This window comes from Cyrtonyx montezumae, unplaced genomic scaffold (genome assembly GCF_038088225.1).
Source record: "Cyrtonyx montezumae isolate F1298 unplaced genomic scaffold, pur_monq_1.0 scaffold_7, whole genome shotgun sequence".
NCBI classification, from domain to species: Eukaryota; Metazoa; Chordata; class Aves; order Galliformes; family Odontophoridae; genus Cyrtonyx; species Cyrtonyx montezumae.
This window is the reverse complement of record NW_027072078.1, coordinates 29,927,899-29,941,855: the sequence shown is the minus strand read 5'-3', so window position 1 is coordinate 29,941,855 and position 13,957 is coordinate 29,927,899. Positions and strand designations below refer to the sequence as shown.

General features: G+C 44.0%; 1 protein-coding gene across 1 annotated transcript; it reads right to left on the bottom strand.

The window, feature by feature from the left end:
• Nucleotides 1–859: 859 nt before the first annotated feature.
• Nucleotides 860–12,879, bottom strand: UBXN4 (UBX domain protein 4). Its single transcript, XM_065750336.1, has 13 exons — nucleotides 12,758–12,879; nucleotides 8,979–9,081; nucleotides 8,156–8,184; nucleotides 7,238–7,356; nucleotides 6,535–6,694; nucleotides 6,020–6,122; nucleotides 4,635–4,689; nucleotides 4,317–4,481; nucleotides 3,456–3,583; nucleotides 2,775–2,877; nucleotides 2,322–2,453; nucleotides 1,914–2,122; nucleotides 860–1,486 (listed from the first exon to the last, which is right to left on the bottom strand). The coding sequence occupies exons 1-13, from the start codon at nucleotides 12,837–12,839 to the stop codon at nucleotides 1,348–1,350; spliced, it is 1,527 nt and encodes a 508-aa protein (XP_065606408.1). The 5' UTR covers nucleotides 12,840–12,879; the 3' UTR covers nucleotides 860–1,347.
• Nucleotides 12,880–13,957: the final 1,078 nt, after the last annotated feature.

Genomic DNA, 13,957 nt, shown 5'->3' with positions numbered 1-13,957 from the left:
TTAAACAAAGCACTGCCCACTATAGCATAGAATAAAGCTACCCAGGGCTTGTTCTGCTGCAGCTTAGCACCTCGCCTTGGAGGGGGTTTCCAATCATGCTGTTTGCTTAAAATATTAAGTAAAAAACGCTGAATTTTTTTCCAGCTACTATTATTTTTTCTGAGCCTAAACCCCCATCTACCCTCCTTCACCATCTTCCTTTGGATCCTGCTCATCTTTTCAAGGGAGCTGAGAGCATCCCGTGAAGCTTTGTTGCTTCTTAAGTCTTTTGAAGTCAAGCTAGTGCCAGCACTGGCACAAACAGGTACAAGAGAATGTACTGTTCTACTGCAGCTACTGTAGAGGTTCCCCCCTCCCTCACCCCGTTCCTTTATTTCAAATATAGTATTTTCTTAATTTTATCATGGATTATTTCTTTTTAAAAGTAATAGCACTAAGTCTTTACACTTCAACAGTGCAATACTTACTGAAGGTCCTTTAGAAAAAGAAGTCTGCAGCTGCACTTTACACTGTACGTTAAGAGTAAAAAATATAAATGCACAATACCTGGGGAGGAAGGAAAGTCGACGTTGTTCATATGTGAAAGCCACGTCCTCACCTTCAAAATAAAACCTTCCACACTCTTGTACTGCAGTCTCTCTTCTCAATGTTTCCACTTTCTCTGACGAAGATGTTTTTCTCCCATACCATCTTTTTGGACACTATATACTTTTGTATTCCTTTTATCAGATTTCAGCATGAACAACTCCCTTCATTTAAAACTGAAATAACCATATTTTAAATCTTAGTCTGTAAGCCCAGCTGCTTGCTTCTGTGTGACTATGAACCTCACAGGAATGTTACAAGAAAAGACAGTTACGTTTTCTGGAAAATAGTTTATTGAGTGCTTGGGGAATTAAAAACTACAAGGTTTTGCTTGCAGTTGCAGAAGCAAGAAAAAAGTTAAACATAAATTAGTTAATCTGATTTGCTACTTATAGTGCTTCTGAAACCCTCACTGTAACCTGTCATTCCCTACCACGGCCTTTACATTAATACCCGGCGCTTAAATTTATGTAGCAGAATATTTAAAGATTAAAAAGTGCCTTACTAATGGCAGTAGGGTAATGATTATGAAAGCTGATGGACATTTTCAAACTTTTCAGCTCTTGACTTCTTCAGCCACAGATACACCCGCTTGATTGTTCTGACTTAGGCAACTTTATTCCATACTCCACAGTAGGAATAAGAATTAAGAAAGTAATTCAGTTGGTGTGAAAGAAGCCCCACTTCTCCAGAAGCTTTACTTGACTCGACTTAAATCAAATAAGGAAAAAAAAGCCTGACTCATTACTCAGTTACTCAAAACTACATTTGTTGTGTAGAATTTCCATTCCAAGTATTGTTTTCATCTTCTCCATCATCTTGAGTCCTCAGTCTATATATTTTGCCTTCTTTTTTGAAGTCTTCCCCTCGTTTTTCTGTTACTCGTTTCCTGACCGTTTGTCTAAGGATACAAAAGACAGCGTGTAAGTAGAGCATCCTTCCTTCTCTTATCCCCAGTGAAAGGTTTCCTCAGCCCTTTTGTTTCCCTGGGAAACAGTACACAGCTGAAAATAGGGCATTTAGCAGTCAGACAAACAGAACTTCAGTTCCCCTGGCACTGCTACTTCATGTGAAATAGCTCCCGTAGTTGGAGACTGAAGCAAGGCTTGCTTAATCACACGTGTAAAAGACAAGGTAGCTTAGCCAGGACTGAGATGCAGTTTGCCTGCCCCCAGTTTATCCTTTACCCACACAGAAGGGTCGTTGCCTGAAAGTGCAAGGACAGAGCAACAAGTATGGAAGAACAGATACGGTTCAGTTCAATAATACAAGGTTAGAACAAATTTATCAAGTGCTTAGAGACAGCTACCACAAACAGTTTGGATTACCTGCTTTGCTCAACGCTGTTAGACTTCGAGGGATTCGAATGGTCTTGCTGATGAACTGTTCTCACAGCAGATTGTGGGGGGGGTGGACTCGTAAACAGGAAGTTGCTAATAAATCTCCAAACTGCTATGAGGGGATAAAGTATTGTGCCCAAGAACTTCCACAGGTCCCCGCCCGAAGCCTGAACAACAGAAGTAGAAGGTCTTCCTGCCTGGATACCAACACCAAAGGAAAACTTGTCAGGTATTAAAGCTGTACTCATTTAGGCAGAGTTTCACACATAATTCAGAAGCAGGCATAGAGACAGTAAAGACCAAAATCTGAGCAAATACTATAATGGCTGACTAGAAGCACCTGCACAGTAACAGGACTGATGGCTGTAGCTAGATGAAGACCAAACCAACACCTACCGGCAGCAGCACCACTGAAGCACTGGGTGCTAACTCCAGCTCCAGTAATTTCTTCCCATAATCTTCTTTGGTGAATTCCCTTCTGGGAAACATCGTTGCCAGAGAAAAATTGCCATAAGCATTTCCAACCGTCTGTGAAAGTATAAAGGAAACGTTTCAGTTGTACTAAATGCTCACTATCAACTTTCAAACAACAGTTGTCTTACTGACCAAGAGTTATCAAAATTCCAGTGACTGTCATATGAGGAAATGCAGAACATACAATTCTTAGAGTTTCCATGCTGCAGCCGTACTGAGGCAGTTGGTGGTTCTGGAGAATGCCACTAAGCAAAACTCACTTCAAGTTAACAAGAAGGAAAGCAGCTAACAACGACTCTGCCACCATCAACTACCAGTTACTGCTGCATCCATCTGTAATTAGCACACAGCTGAGAAAATGAAGCACTGATTTACCTGTGCAGCAAACTGCCTCGCTTCTTCCAGCCGTGCTTCAGATGGGAACTGGTTAGTAAAGGAAGATCCATCGGGAAGGCGGAACTGGATCCTGGCTATTGCACTGCGGGACATTCACCATGGTCAGTACAGCAACAACTACAAACACCCCTGGGGCTTTAGCCTGGCAGTACTCAGGCGTGGAAGGGAAGGGCAGCCATCCTATTTATGGCAGTTCAGATGGCTTATGAATATGGATCCACAGCTGATAACCATCTGCTTATATACCACGGTGCATTTCTGCACCTCACCAGACCTCTCAGCATCCAAACAAGATGCTTATGTTAATCACACAAAACAATGAATACATGAATGAAATAGAAACCACACATATTCTGTGTAGCCTGTATTGCTTCTGTTGGATTTTTCAGAAGTTATACTATAAGGACATAGGTATTTTAGTTTAGCTGTCTAAGAGTTCACTTCTCCACTGTGCCCTTTCTTATCAGGTTCTGATACACAGTGGTTCTGTAACTTTTCAAGGCCTCCATAAGTTAGGATATTTTCTGAAACAGCAGCACCAGGCAGAACAAGAGCCCAGTCTGACTCTAATGCTGATGTGCATGAACAAGCTGAATCCAAGCCAGCTGTGCACCCTTCTTCCCACCAGTATACACTTCTGCTTTCTCTACAACGACTCACCTTCGCTCCTTTTGAGATGCTTCTTTTCTGGCTTCTATTTCAGCCTGTTTAGCCTGAAGAGCTGCAGCTTTAGCAGCTTCTGCTTCCTCCTTCGATTTTGCAAAGCGAGCTGCTCTCTCAGCACGATCCTTAGGAAGGACCAAACATAAACCTTCATTATCACTTAATGCACATAAAAGCCTCAGTCTGTACTGAGAACCCAACTGCTCTGATGTAAGTAGGCCGCACAGAGGGAAGGCAGTAGTGCTGCAAAACTGTATTCACTGTCAAACTGCACTGTCTCATCAGGAAAGATAAGATACCCTTTTCAGTGAGTCACTTAGATAGCCTTCCCATGAAAGTTTAACTTTCCAGTGAAGAGAAGGGGAAAAATCTTACGAGTCACACTGCTATAGTTCTGTGTATTCTAGGCAAACCTTGGCAACACAGTGGGACTTCAGTTGTGAACTGTTTGTATCCATATGTAACACATAGATTCAATCTTCAAAAAAAGAAAAAAAACACTCAATTTTCTTAATTTTCAAACAAATTTCCTGTGTTTCCACTTCAGATCTCAGTTTGAATTGCAATTACTTTTTATGTTTAACAATAACTTATCACTGGCCTCAGGCAACACAGAAAAAGGCTGCTCTATTAATTCTCACAGATACCATCACTATGAGTACAAAAGAAGCAGCTTCACTGTGCACACAGCAAACGCTGCGAAGATGTGCAAGCTGTCCCCACACAAAGCCACAGAACTCCAAGCAGGAAAACTGAACATTTTCCAACGTTTTAGAGAATGAGAACATCTATCCTTTTAGTACTATTGGCCCTTGTGAGAGAGGAGCAGCAAGCTGTCTTCCCAAACAAAAACCTCACCAAGGCAATCTGCTGCCTGATGCGCTCTCTAGCTGCCTTCTCTTCTGCCTTCTCTCTGTTCCTTTCCTCCAACATTCGTTTTGTCAGTTCTTCTTCCTGACGTCTTTTGTACTCCAACATTTCTTTACCAGTTTTTCTCCGTTCTATTTCTTTCTTGATTTCTTTCTGAATAAACAAGAGACAATAAAAATGAGACCACAAAACTACCTTGGGTTAGTGGGACAAGAATGAAGTCTATTTATTTAAAAAGCAATTAAGCATTTATTAAAATACGAGTATCTAAATGAACACTGCAAGCAGTTGGAGATTCTGCATTACCTGCTCTTCTGCTTTCCTTTTCTCCTCTCGTCTTTCTTCAAGCTTTTTTGTTATTCTAAATTTAAAAGCAAAGGAAAATAGTCTTAAAATTGCGGTATCTACTGTTAGCATTTTTACTTTTTGAGAAGCACTTCCAAACACAGAAGAGTAAAACATAAAAATGAACTGTAATGCACTGCTGACAGCTAACGGGACAGTAACGACTCACTGACACGTGCTGTACCACCCATACAAACACGAGGCAGTGCTTCAGCACCCAGCCTGCAGCTTTTAATGGTAGCTCTAACACATTTCTTCTGTTCTTTTCTGTTCACTAAATGAAGAACCTTACCTATTCCTGTTGTATGATATCTTATAAGACATACAGTACACAATACTATTTGTAATCTGTGGTAACAGAAACACTCATCTCTATCTGCTCTTAACTTCTTAAGCTGTCTGGTTTCTTCTGCACATCACTTCCTAAAATGGAAAACACCCAATATATACCAAGTACTGACAGAGGCACACACGTGCCTGTCTCATTTATCCAGACACGTGCCTTAGAGTGAGGAACAATGCACAGAATTTGCAAAGTATTTTTAAGTCTGGGAAGAGGGCAGGCATGACTAAATGCCAGGCATGGTCAGACACGAGACACTTCTTGGTTTTGTACAGTAGCTGCTGGTATGCTCTTTTAAAAAGAAGTACTAAGTACCACATAGCTTCACCTCCTTCTTTTTCCTGGCAGAAAACACGCTCTATGTATATGCAAATACGGTACAATTTAAGATTCATGTACATTTTAAAAATGAATCTGGCATCTACATTAAAACAGTGACTTTCTTATCAGTCTTGTCAGTGCATTTCATTAGCTGTTCTAAGTAAGATTATGCATATTGTAATCTTTTCTTCGGAAGAGAACTGAAATCAAGTGTAAAAGAATATTAAAAATGTTTCAGTACTATAGGTAATCCTATTTACTAAATATGTGTTGTTGATTTTAGGGAGGATGTTATAGACAGTATCTGTCCTACAGATACTCAAGAAAAATCAATTTAATCCACTAAATCCTGTGATGCTTAATTTAATCAGCTATGAACAGAACCAGAAGCTTCCTGTTACCATACTTTACAATGCTAGAACTAGCACTGCTCATCAGGCCTCACCACAGTTCAGCGATCAAACAAAGCAGAAGAGTCACAAAACAATTCCTCTGCCTTCTGCAATACACCTGGACTGCAGTCATTGAACAGACAAGAAAACAAGAGGACATCTCTGCAGAAAACCTAGGTTAGCATTTTTTCTGCCCTCATTTCAGTGCTTTCTGTACAATATTTTAAATAAATAGAACTACATCCTGAGAAACAAACGGAATACAGTTATAGTCTATAAAAAAGAGTTACCTTTCTACTTTGAGTGCCAGATCATTCTCAGGCTGAGCACTGCTCACTTGCTCATCTGAAGATTGAGTTGTTTCCTGGCTTGCCTGACTTGAATTTGCTCCGTCTGTAAGCAATGCACGAGAGAAAAGTTAAAGGTATATTTCTTATCACAAAAATAATACTAACTGCTCACTATTAGCTATAATAGGCAGGAACTAGGACATCTCAAGAAGATAGTTTCTGCTATTTACACTTCTTATTTCCTCCTTTCCCATACATTTGATTTCAGGTTACTAATCCAGAGGAGCCTTTTCAGCTGAATCCTAAACACAGTTTCTTTGTATTACAAACCACATACTTCTCACATTAGAACAGCACAGAATGGCAAGCTCTGCAAGAAGCATTTGGCATGTTCAAGTTTTTCAACAAGTCCACTCAATATACTGTTTTTTATCTAATGTCATTTAGCAATTGAGTCAAGGAAAATTATTTCAGAGGAGATCAGCTAGCATTTGTGTTAACATATTGGTCATTACCATCAGAAGGTCTTGTTTCAGACATAACAGACTCAGGAGAGTCACAAGGATCCGCTGCTGTGGACTGCATGTTTTCTGGAGCATCATCAGATTGAGATGAGGGGCACGGAGCGGAGGACTGACAAGGATTTTCCAGAGGTCGCCCTTTTTCTGCGTGCATCTAAGAAATTGGGGGGAACAAGTGAGACTGATGCTTTCCTCAGGTTCAAAAGTCAATGCTACTAAGCTGGTTTTGGAGACTGGGTCCTATTTAAAATATAAAACCAAAATCATCCCATCCTGACACGACCATGTATACCTTTTTCTTAATTATAATCTTAAAATCACAGTGCTAAAATTATGATTACATTTTGTAGCATATTTTCATAAACCCACATTACAAAACAGTATTACAAAGCCACATACAAATTACTGAAAGAGTAGTTGGTAAATGATTCAAGTTCAGGCTTCTTGCCACGCCTCCTTTCTGTGGGTGTTACACAAACGATTAAACAATCTGTGAAACAGAAAATAGCTCAGCACTTCTGCACAGGACTTTCAAACTCATTCAATACTGTGTGCTGAATTTAAATGTACTGACTTTGTGGATGGAGGGATATGAACATAATAATTCATCTTTCTCCAAGGAGTACGTTAGGGGCCTGTCTCGAGCACGTGAGCATACCCAGCTCAGTCAGAAAGATCCACCTGGCACAAGGATTACCTGTTTCACTTTATGGATTCTGGTAACAAGCTCTTCGACAGAAACGCTGCCAGCGATTACTTCCAAAGGGATTCCATTGTCTCCTATGAAGAAGCTGGATGGAACACACACCACAGGATCTGCACAGCAGCAGTTAAGGGCAATGAATGACAACAGATCTACAAGGTGATGTTATAAGGAAAAGCAGAAATCTCTGGTGCTGAATACCTCTATCCAGTATTCTACCTCCACCTGGTAACCAGTTGAAGATGCCAGGGGAAGAAGAAAAGCAAAGCTACCAAATATGCTGGAAGACATCCCACACAACTGATCGGTATTTCACCTTTTCCTTGAAATTGTTTGAGCCAAAGTATTTTTCTTAAACACACGTACCCAACTACCAATGATTTGTAAGACCTCATTTTTGTGTGAGATGACCTCTTATGTACTGAATTCTTTACAGCACCAAGAAATTCCAAGTACCAAATTCTTTTTCAGCATCAGATGAAGTTCCTGAGCTATAAGCAACAGTGAAGGCAGGCAGATGCTGACCTAACCTCATAGCTGTGTATCTGACAAACCCAACCCTACCTGTTCCTCTGTAACTCTGAACATCATGTAATAATTCAGTTTTGCATTTGTTTTTTGTTTGCTTCCTAATGCTGATTAGCACCAATGAGTTATCCTGTTTACATAAAGCTCTGGGTAACTTCTGTTCAGAGAATCACACAGCGTTAACATTAAACAAACCTGTTCACTTTCTTCAAGAACTGTCAGCTGAGTACGCAGATGGTAATTTACTAACACAGTTTATTATTTATTTTTGTACAATAAGATGTATTTTTAATAACATTGCTTACATTTGTCTGAAAACACTCAACTTGTGGAGAGCAATTATCTGTAAGCACAACGTAGCATCTAATTGTTTCCAAAGGATACAAATTTGAGAAAACTGCAGGCACGCTTCACTGGTAAAGAGAAAAGATGCACGTTGAGGAAGAGCAATCACTTTGCACCAACTTTAGATTAAGCCTTTCATCATAAAAATAACTGCTCTACCACCACACGCGGAACTATTTAAATACTTGAGAGAACACTAAAAACAAATTGCACCACATCTTCTCATTACCGTTTTGCATAAGTGTTATCAATCCCTGCTTATCACGGTTGACTGCAGAAGGTTATTTATGGAAGCAACCCTAAGAAGCAACTGAGGGAAAAGACATCTAATCCACCGAGCACAAACTACGCAGAACGTCTTCTAAAAGCTCTACAGAGCCTTTTAAAATAATGCAGCTCCTGGAAACGTCAGCACACGTTCCTCACAGGAAACTGAAGTTCTTATTCTAACAAAATTGAGTCATTTATTCAGAAGCCTCAGAGCTTCTGTGCTGTGTGTTACAAAAGAGAGAAACATCTTCTCTAGGGCCTTGCAGACTTGTCCTACTCAACAAAGGATTGCCTCGAGAGCATTTTGATTCCACATTATTTTTTACTTGGCCTTTTTTGTGTCTTTTTCCTTTGAAAGAGGACATCTTCAAGCATTCTTTTATTGGCACCAAAGCCAGTAGGAAATATGCCATAAATATTCTGCCCAACATAACGGTACATTCATGAATTTTCAATTTTTTCAGCAACTCACTTATGTTCTCAAACACTGTGTTCAGACAACCTCCAGTGCAGGGGGTACTTCACAGGCCTCCTACTTTCATCATCGACAATGAAAGACTGTGTAAGGGACAGAATTAGAGTAGAATCAAACCTTTTGGTATCGATTTTAATAGCAACAAAGCCGTCTGAGGCAGCCTCGGTCACCTGAGCGTCTTCCCACCTCGCAGCCATCTCAGTGGACTGTTCATCCTCACCTGCAAAACACGAAGAGCTGAAGCTGAACAACTGCCTCGGACTCACAGTGACCCTTCTGATTAGGTACTCTTCTTTTCTTTCCTATAATCACTCCAGCTGGTTCATCTTGTTAACATGCCAAGAAAGGCAAACATACCCAAACCCAAACAGCGAGCACATAGCTCGCATGCCCATTCAGCTGCACGGCAGCTTAGTCCAGGGGAGCAGAAGGGTCTGAACCACTCAGATGGAACAGGGATAAAGGAACTGGAACCGATGGCAGCCAGGGGATCAGCGTGATTGCATCATCTCATTGCACAACTGCCCATGCAACGTTTTCACACTGCAGGGAGTCCATTTATGCTTTCATGTCCCACTCTGCTATACTCACAAGGAGGTCCTGCAGCAGTAAGAGTGTAGCACTGCTCCCTGCCGCTAGGCTTGACCTGCTAGCACGCTATTCCTGCTTGTCCTTCCTAATACATTTAGGTACACACTGGCACAGCAGCTGCTAATGCAGGTAAACTTACACTTTTCACCTCATAAAAACATACTTCGGTACACAAGGCTTCACAATTTGATAGTGAAAAAAAAAAACAACCAAAAACCCACAAAACAAAGCCTTTGCTCACAGAATTATTTATTCCTTTTGTGTTCCAGTTCTCAACATGAACAGTAACAGTGGGAGTGAAGGAAAAGCAGTCAGGAGCACACGGGAACAGAAGAGCAGCTATGTAAGTAAGGGAAATGGACAGAGGGGACAGAACTGTTATTTTAATCACTTTGATCTTCTAAAGCACTGGTTTAGTGGGAATTCAAGTGAACATTAATCAGTTTTCAACAAGGGCACTGGCCTACAAGCACTTGTTTATCTTTAATTTCAATTACTTCCTAGCAGCTTGGAATTGACTGTACTCTTGATGAGGAGTCACATAATGGCTTCCTAGCACAGAAGCCTGTCATTCAACGACAACAACAATCTGTTCCATGCCAGTCACTATTTCACGTGGTATTTTTCACTCCTGAAAGACCAGGAGTCCCCCCGTGAAGCCCTGCTGCCTTTAGGTCAGGCCGTGCCACAGTGCTGCACTGAAGGAAACAAATACAAAGCACACTGCTTTTGGAGAAGTGTTTTCCATCCGTACACACTGATTTTTCCTTAGAAGCATTAATCTCTGTTCCTATCAGCCTATGTGCCCCAAGCTGATATTTGGGATATTCTGGGGGAACCAAGAGCAGCCGGTGGCTGCAGCTGTTCTGCAAGGGGGTGCGGCCCCCTCCCCCAAACTCAGACAGCACTGCTGTGCTGTGCACACTTTCACATGTGCTCATCCCATTAGGCTACTAAAAATACCCCATGACTTGCCGAATGGCCGCTTTTCCAGACAAACAACTGCTGCAGTTGGCAAAAGAATGCTGAAGGACAAAAACAGGTCAGAGATTATTCACCGTGCGATCTCTGAGAGCTGTGACCCAGGAAGGAAAACGCTGATAAGTCACCTTTTAGGAAATCCTACCTCATGAAGCACTTCAGTGTTGGGATTACACACACAGCAGACACTTAGGTGTCCTTTTGTTAATAACCCTTTCCCACTTGGGGGTTCGGGTTCATTTATCGCAGTAACTGTATCCTGAAAATGAAATGTGCAAGGTCTGGGGAAAGCGAGAGGCCAAGATCAACAGCACGGGCAGAATTCACATCTCAGCTCAACGCTGAGTTATTAACACTGCCTCAGAGCTCTGGTTCCCAAGACCCTCAGATTTCCCACATATCACAGTTTCACTCAGCAGCAAAGTCGTGCACACAGTCTCACTCACACGTGCTGATCCCTCCAACGTGGTCGGGTCAGTTGAGAGCTCTACACGAGGACGGGTACATCCACCACCTCTCAAGTGAAGTGTTCTCTGTCTCACAACCCCGTCCTTCTAGGCACCTTTTAACAAGTGGCATGGTACTTTCATTACAGGAACACGCCTAACTTCGGAAAGAAATAACCCTAAGCACTCCAATCAGAAGAGAGGAGACATCCAGGGAAGTTTCATATGAAAACAAACTATTAACTTCAGATTAAAGAACTCAGAACAATCAAGGAGTCTTCTAACCATGCAGGCTGGAAAACCATCTACAGAGAACATAGCAGAGACATCCGTGGGCTGGATCTTACATGCACTGACGCAGCTACGTCGGGAAGGTTTTAAAACTCTACTAAGAAGTTCACAAACAAAAATGCTGAAGAAAAGACCTGGTTGAACAGCATGCAACTGCAGTGGCAAACACTGCCTCATTGTTAAGCTAAGCAGCTGCACTACAGCTTGCCTGGGCAGGGAATAGTTGAGAGCCAGAAGGAATAATCCAGTTCTTCACTTCCTGGTGCTCATCCAGGGAAGTGCAGCAAACCAGAAGAGACAGACAGACAGAAGTAGAAACCAAACAATATGCAATGAACCAAGCAGACTTCTATTTTTTTGGTGAAGAGTGAATCTAATAGCTAGCTATCCTTCACAGCGGTCACGTTAAGATCAGTTGATTTGTATTTGCTCATTATGTTATTTTTTCCCCACTTTATTGATGGTTTTCTCCCCTATAGATCACTGAGCAAAGTGTACAACACATCTACAGGCCACACCTCTGGAAGCATCTCTTCCTGCTCTGAAAGCAGCTTTAGGAATGCCTGTCCCTTACGTATGCCTATGGGCCAGTTTGCAGTGTGAAGATTCAACATCACCACCACCACCACGTGCACCAAGCAACAAACCCAGCCACTGCTTCCGTCAGCTGCCACAGGGGCAGGTGTGGAGTCAGCAGGATATGGCAAACCTAAGACACGCCTTTGCAGGGATTGAAACAGCCAGCAAAACAAACTACAACTTAAACCCTTACAGAGTGTTACAGTATCAAGGCAAGGTTACATCAGGCAACTGTAGGGGTTGGAAGGGACCTCTAGAGATCATCGTGTCCAACCCCGTGCCAAAGCAGCTCCCAGTCCAGGTTGCACAGGTAGGAGTCCAGGTGGGTCTGCACCATCTCCAGGGAAGGAGATCCACCTCCTGTCTGTGCAGCCTGTGCCAGTGCTCTGTCTCCTTGCAGTCACATGCTTACCACCAGCCTGTGCATCCATGTATTCCCACACCCACCAAGTCAACATCCACACCTAAAAGAGAAGGACAGCCCTGTGCAGTTTTTGAGCTGCACCAAAAAAAATACCATAACTTCCCACCGTTGCTTCTCAACTCTGAGCGCACAAGGCATCAAGCTCAAAACAGCCACAGGTTCTGAATGCCGCTGAAGAATGCGAAACGCTCCAGAATGCGGCAGCGCGCGTCCCACAGGTGCAGGTGATGCCCACACTGGGAGCAGTGCCCTCGTCCCAGCTCATCACTACGAGGGCGATCGCGTCTGTTCTGAAGGTAAACGCGCTGAAGAACGTATAAGGAGGAGGCAAACACGCGAGCAGAAGCAATAACCGCGAGCTGAATGCCATCAGGCCAGCGGGCGCGGAGCAGCACGGCGCTGCCCGGCACGGGGCCCCGCGCTGACACAGCACAAATGCCCGCCCCGCAGCTGGGCTCCGTACGGCGGCTCCGCCCGCTGCTCGCGGCCCGCAGGGCAACACAGGGCAGGGCCGGGCCCGGCGGGGGTCGAGCCCCGGCGCCGGCGCCGGCGCAGCCGCCGCCCCATTCCGACCGGGCCGTTACCTGATACAAACACAACGAAGACCGAGCTGTGCTGCTTGGCGGCGGCGATGGCGGCCGGGATGGAGCCGCCGAACCACATCATGGTGACCGCCGGGCTCGGGAGCCGCGACCGCCGCTTCGCGCATGCGCCGCTCGGCCGCACCGATCCGCCGTCACGCGCCTGCGCGGTGGCCCCGAGCCACGCCTGCTGGTTGTCGCGCTCAGTCGCGCGCTCGGCGGCGGCAGATTCGCCTCAGCGCGCGGGCGCCATGTTGTTTCTGTCGCCTTCTCAAATTGGCGCTCTTTAACGCATCTAAGCGAGCTGCTGCGGCTGTCCTTAACGTGGCGGCTCCTGGAGCACGCAGCCCCGAGGAGCTGTTGTTTGTAAAGGGTTTCAAGGCGTCTCTCACGGCCGGCTCCCCGCCACGCTTGGATTCGCAGCGCTGTGTGAGGTGCAACGAAGCGCTGCAGTCCGCCCCACAGCTCGCGCTGCTCTCTGAGGCGTCTTACACGTGTACATGGAGCCTGGCTTCTGTACGTCACAGTCACAGAACTGTAGGGGCTGGAAGGGACCTCCAGAGATCAGCCCATCCAACCCCTGCCGAAGCAGCTGCCAGCTCAGGCTGCACAGGTAGGCATCCAGCTGGGTCTCGGATGTCTCCAGAGAAGGAGATCCACCACCTCTGTGTGCAGCTCCAGTGCTCCATCACTGCACTGTGAAGTTCCCACACACATTTGTGCAGAACTTCCTATGCCTCCGTTTGTGGCCATTTCCACTCGTCCTACACGTAGTTTTAAAAGCAAACAACTATCATACCGGTTTTCCCTCATGGCTCTTTTGGTGTCAGAAAGACCAGTGGGGAACAATCCTTTACAGTTGCTTGCATCCTACAGGATGACTGCCCTGTGCTGTACTGGTGAGACTGACAAAATAAAACAGTAGATGGTAACGTGTTTATGCCCTGTACCAAATCTTAATGCTTCTTCATCTCTTATGCGAAATCCACCTTCACCTGACACATTTTGACTATCAGCAAAGATTGCAAAGTAGTAGTTACAAGCAGGATAAAAAATAAGCCTTACTAAATAGGGTCTGTCAGATAGTCAGGTCCGAACTCCAGTCTGACAAGTCTGAATGCACAAAGCAGACACTGAACTAGGGGAAGGTTTGCACATCTTGTGTTAAGAACATGACTGCATAACTTTCAAGTCAGCCAAGAG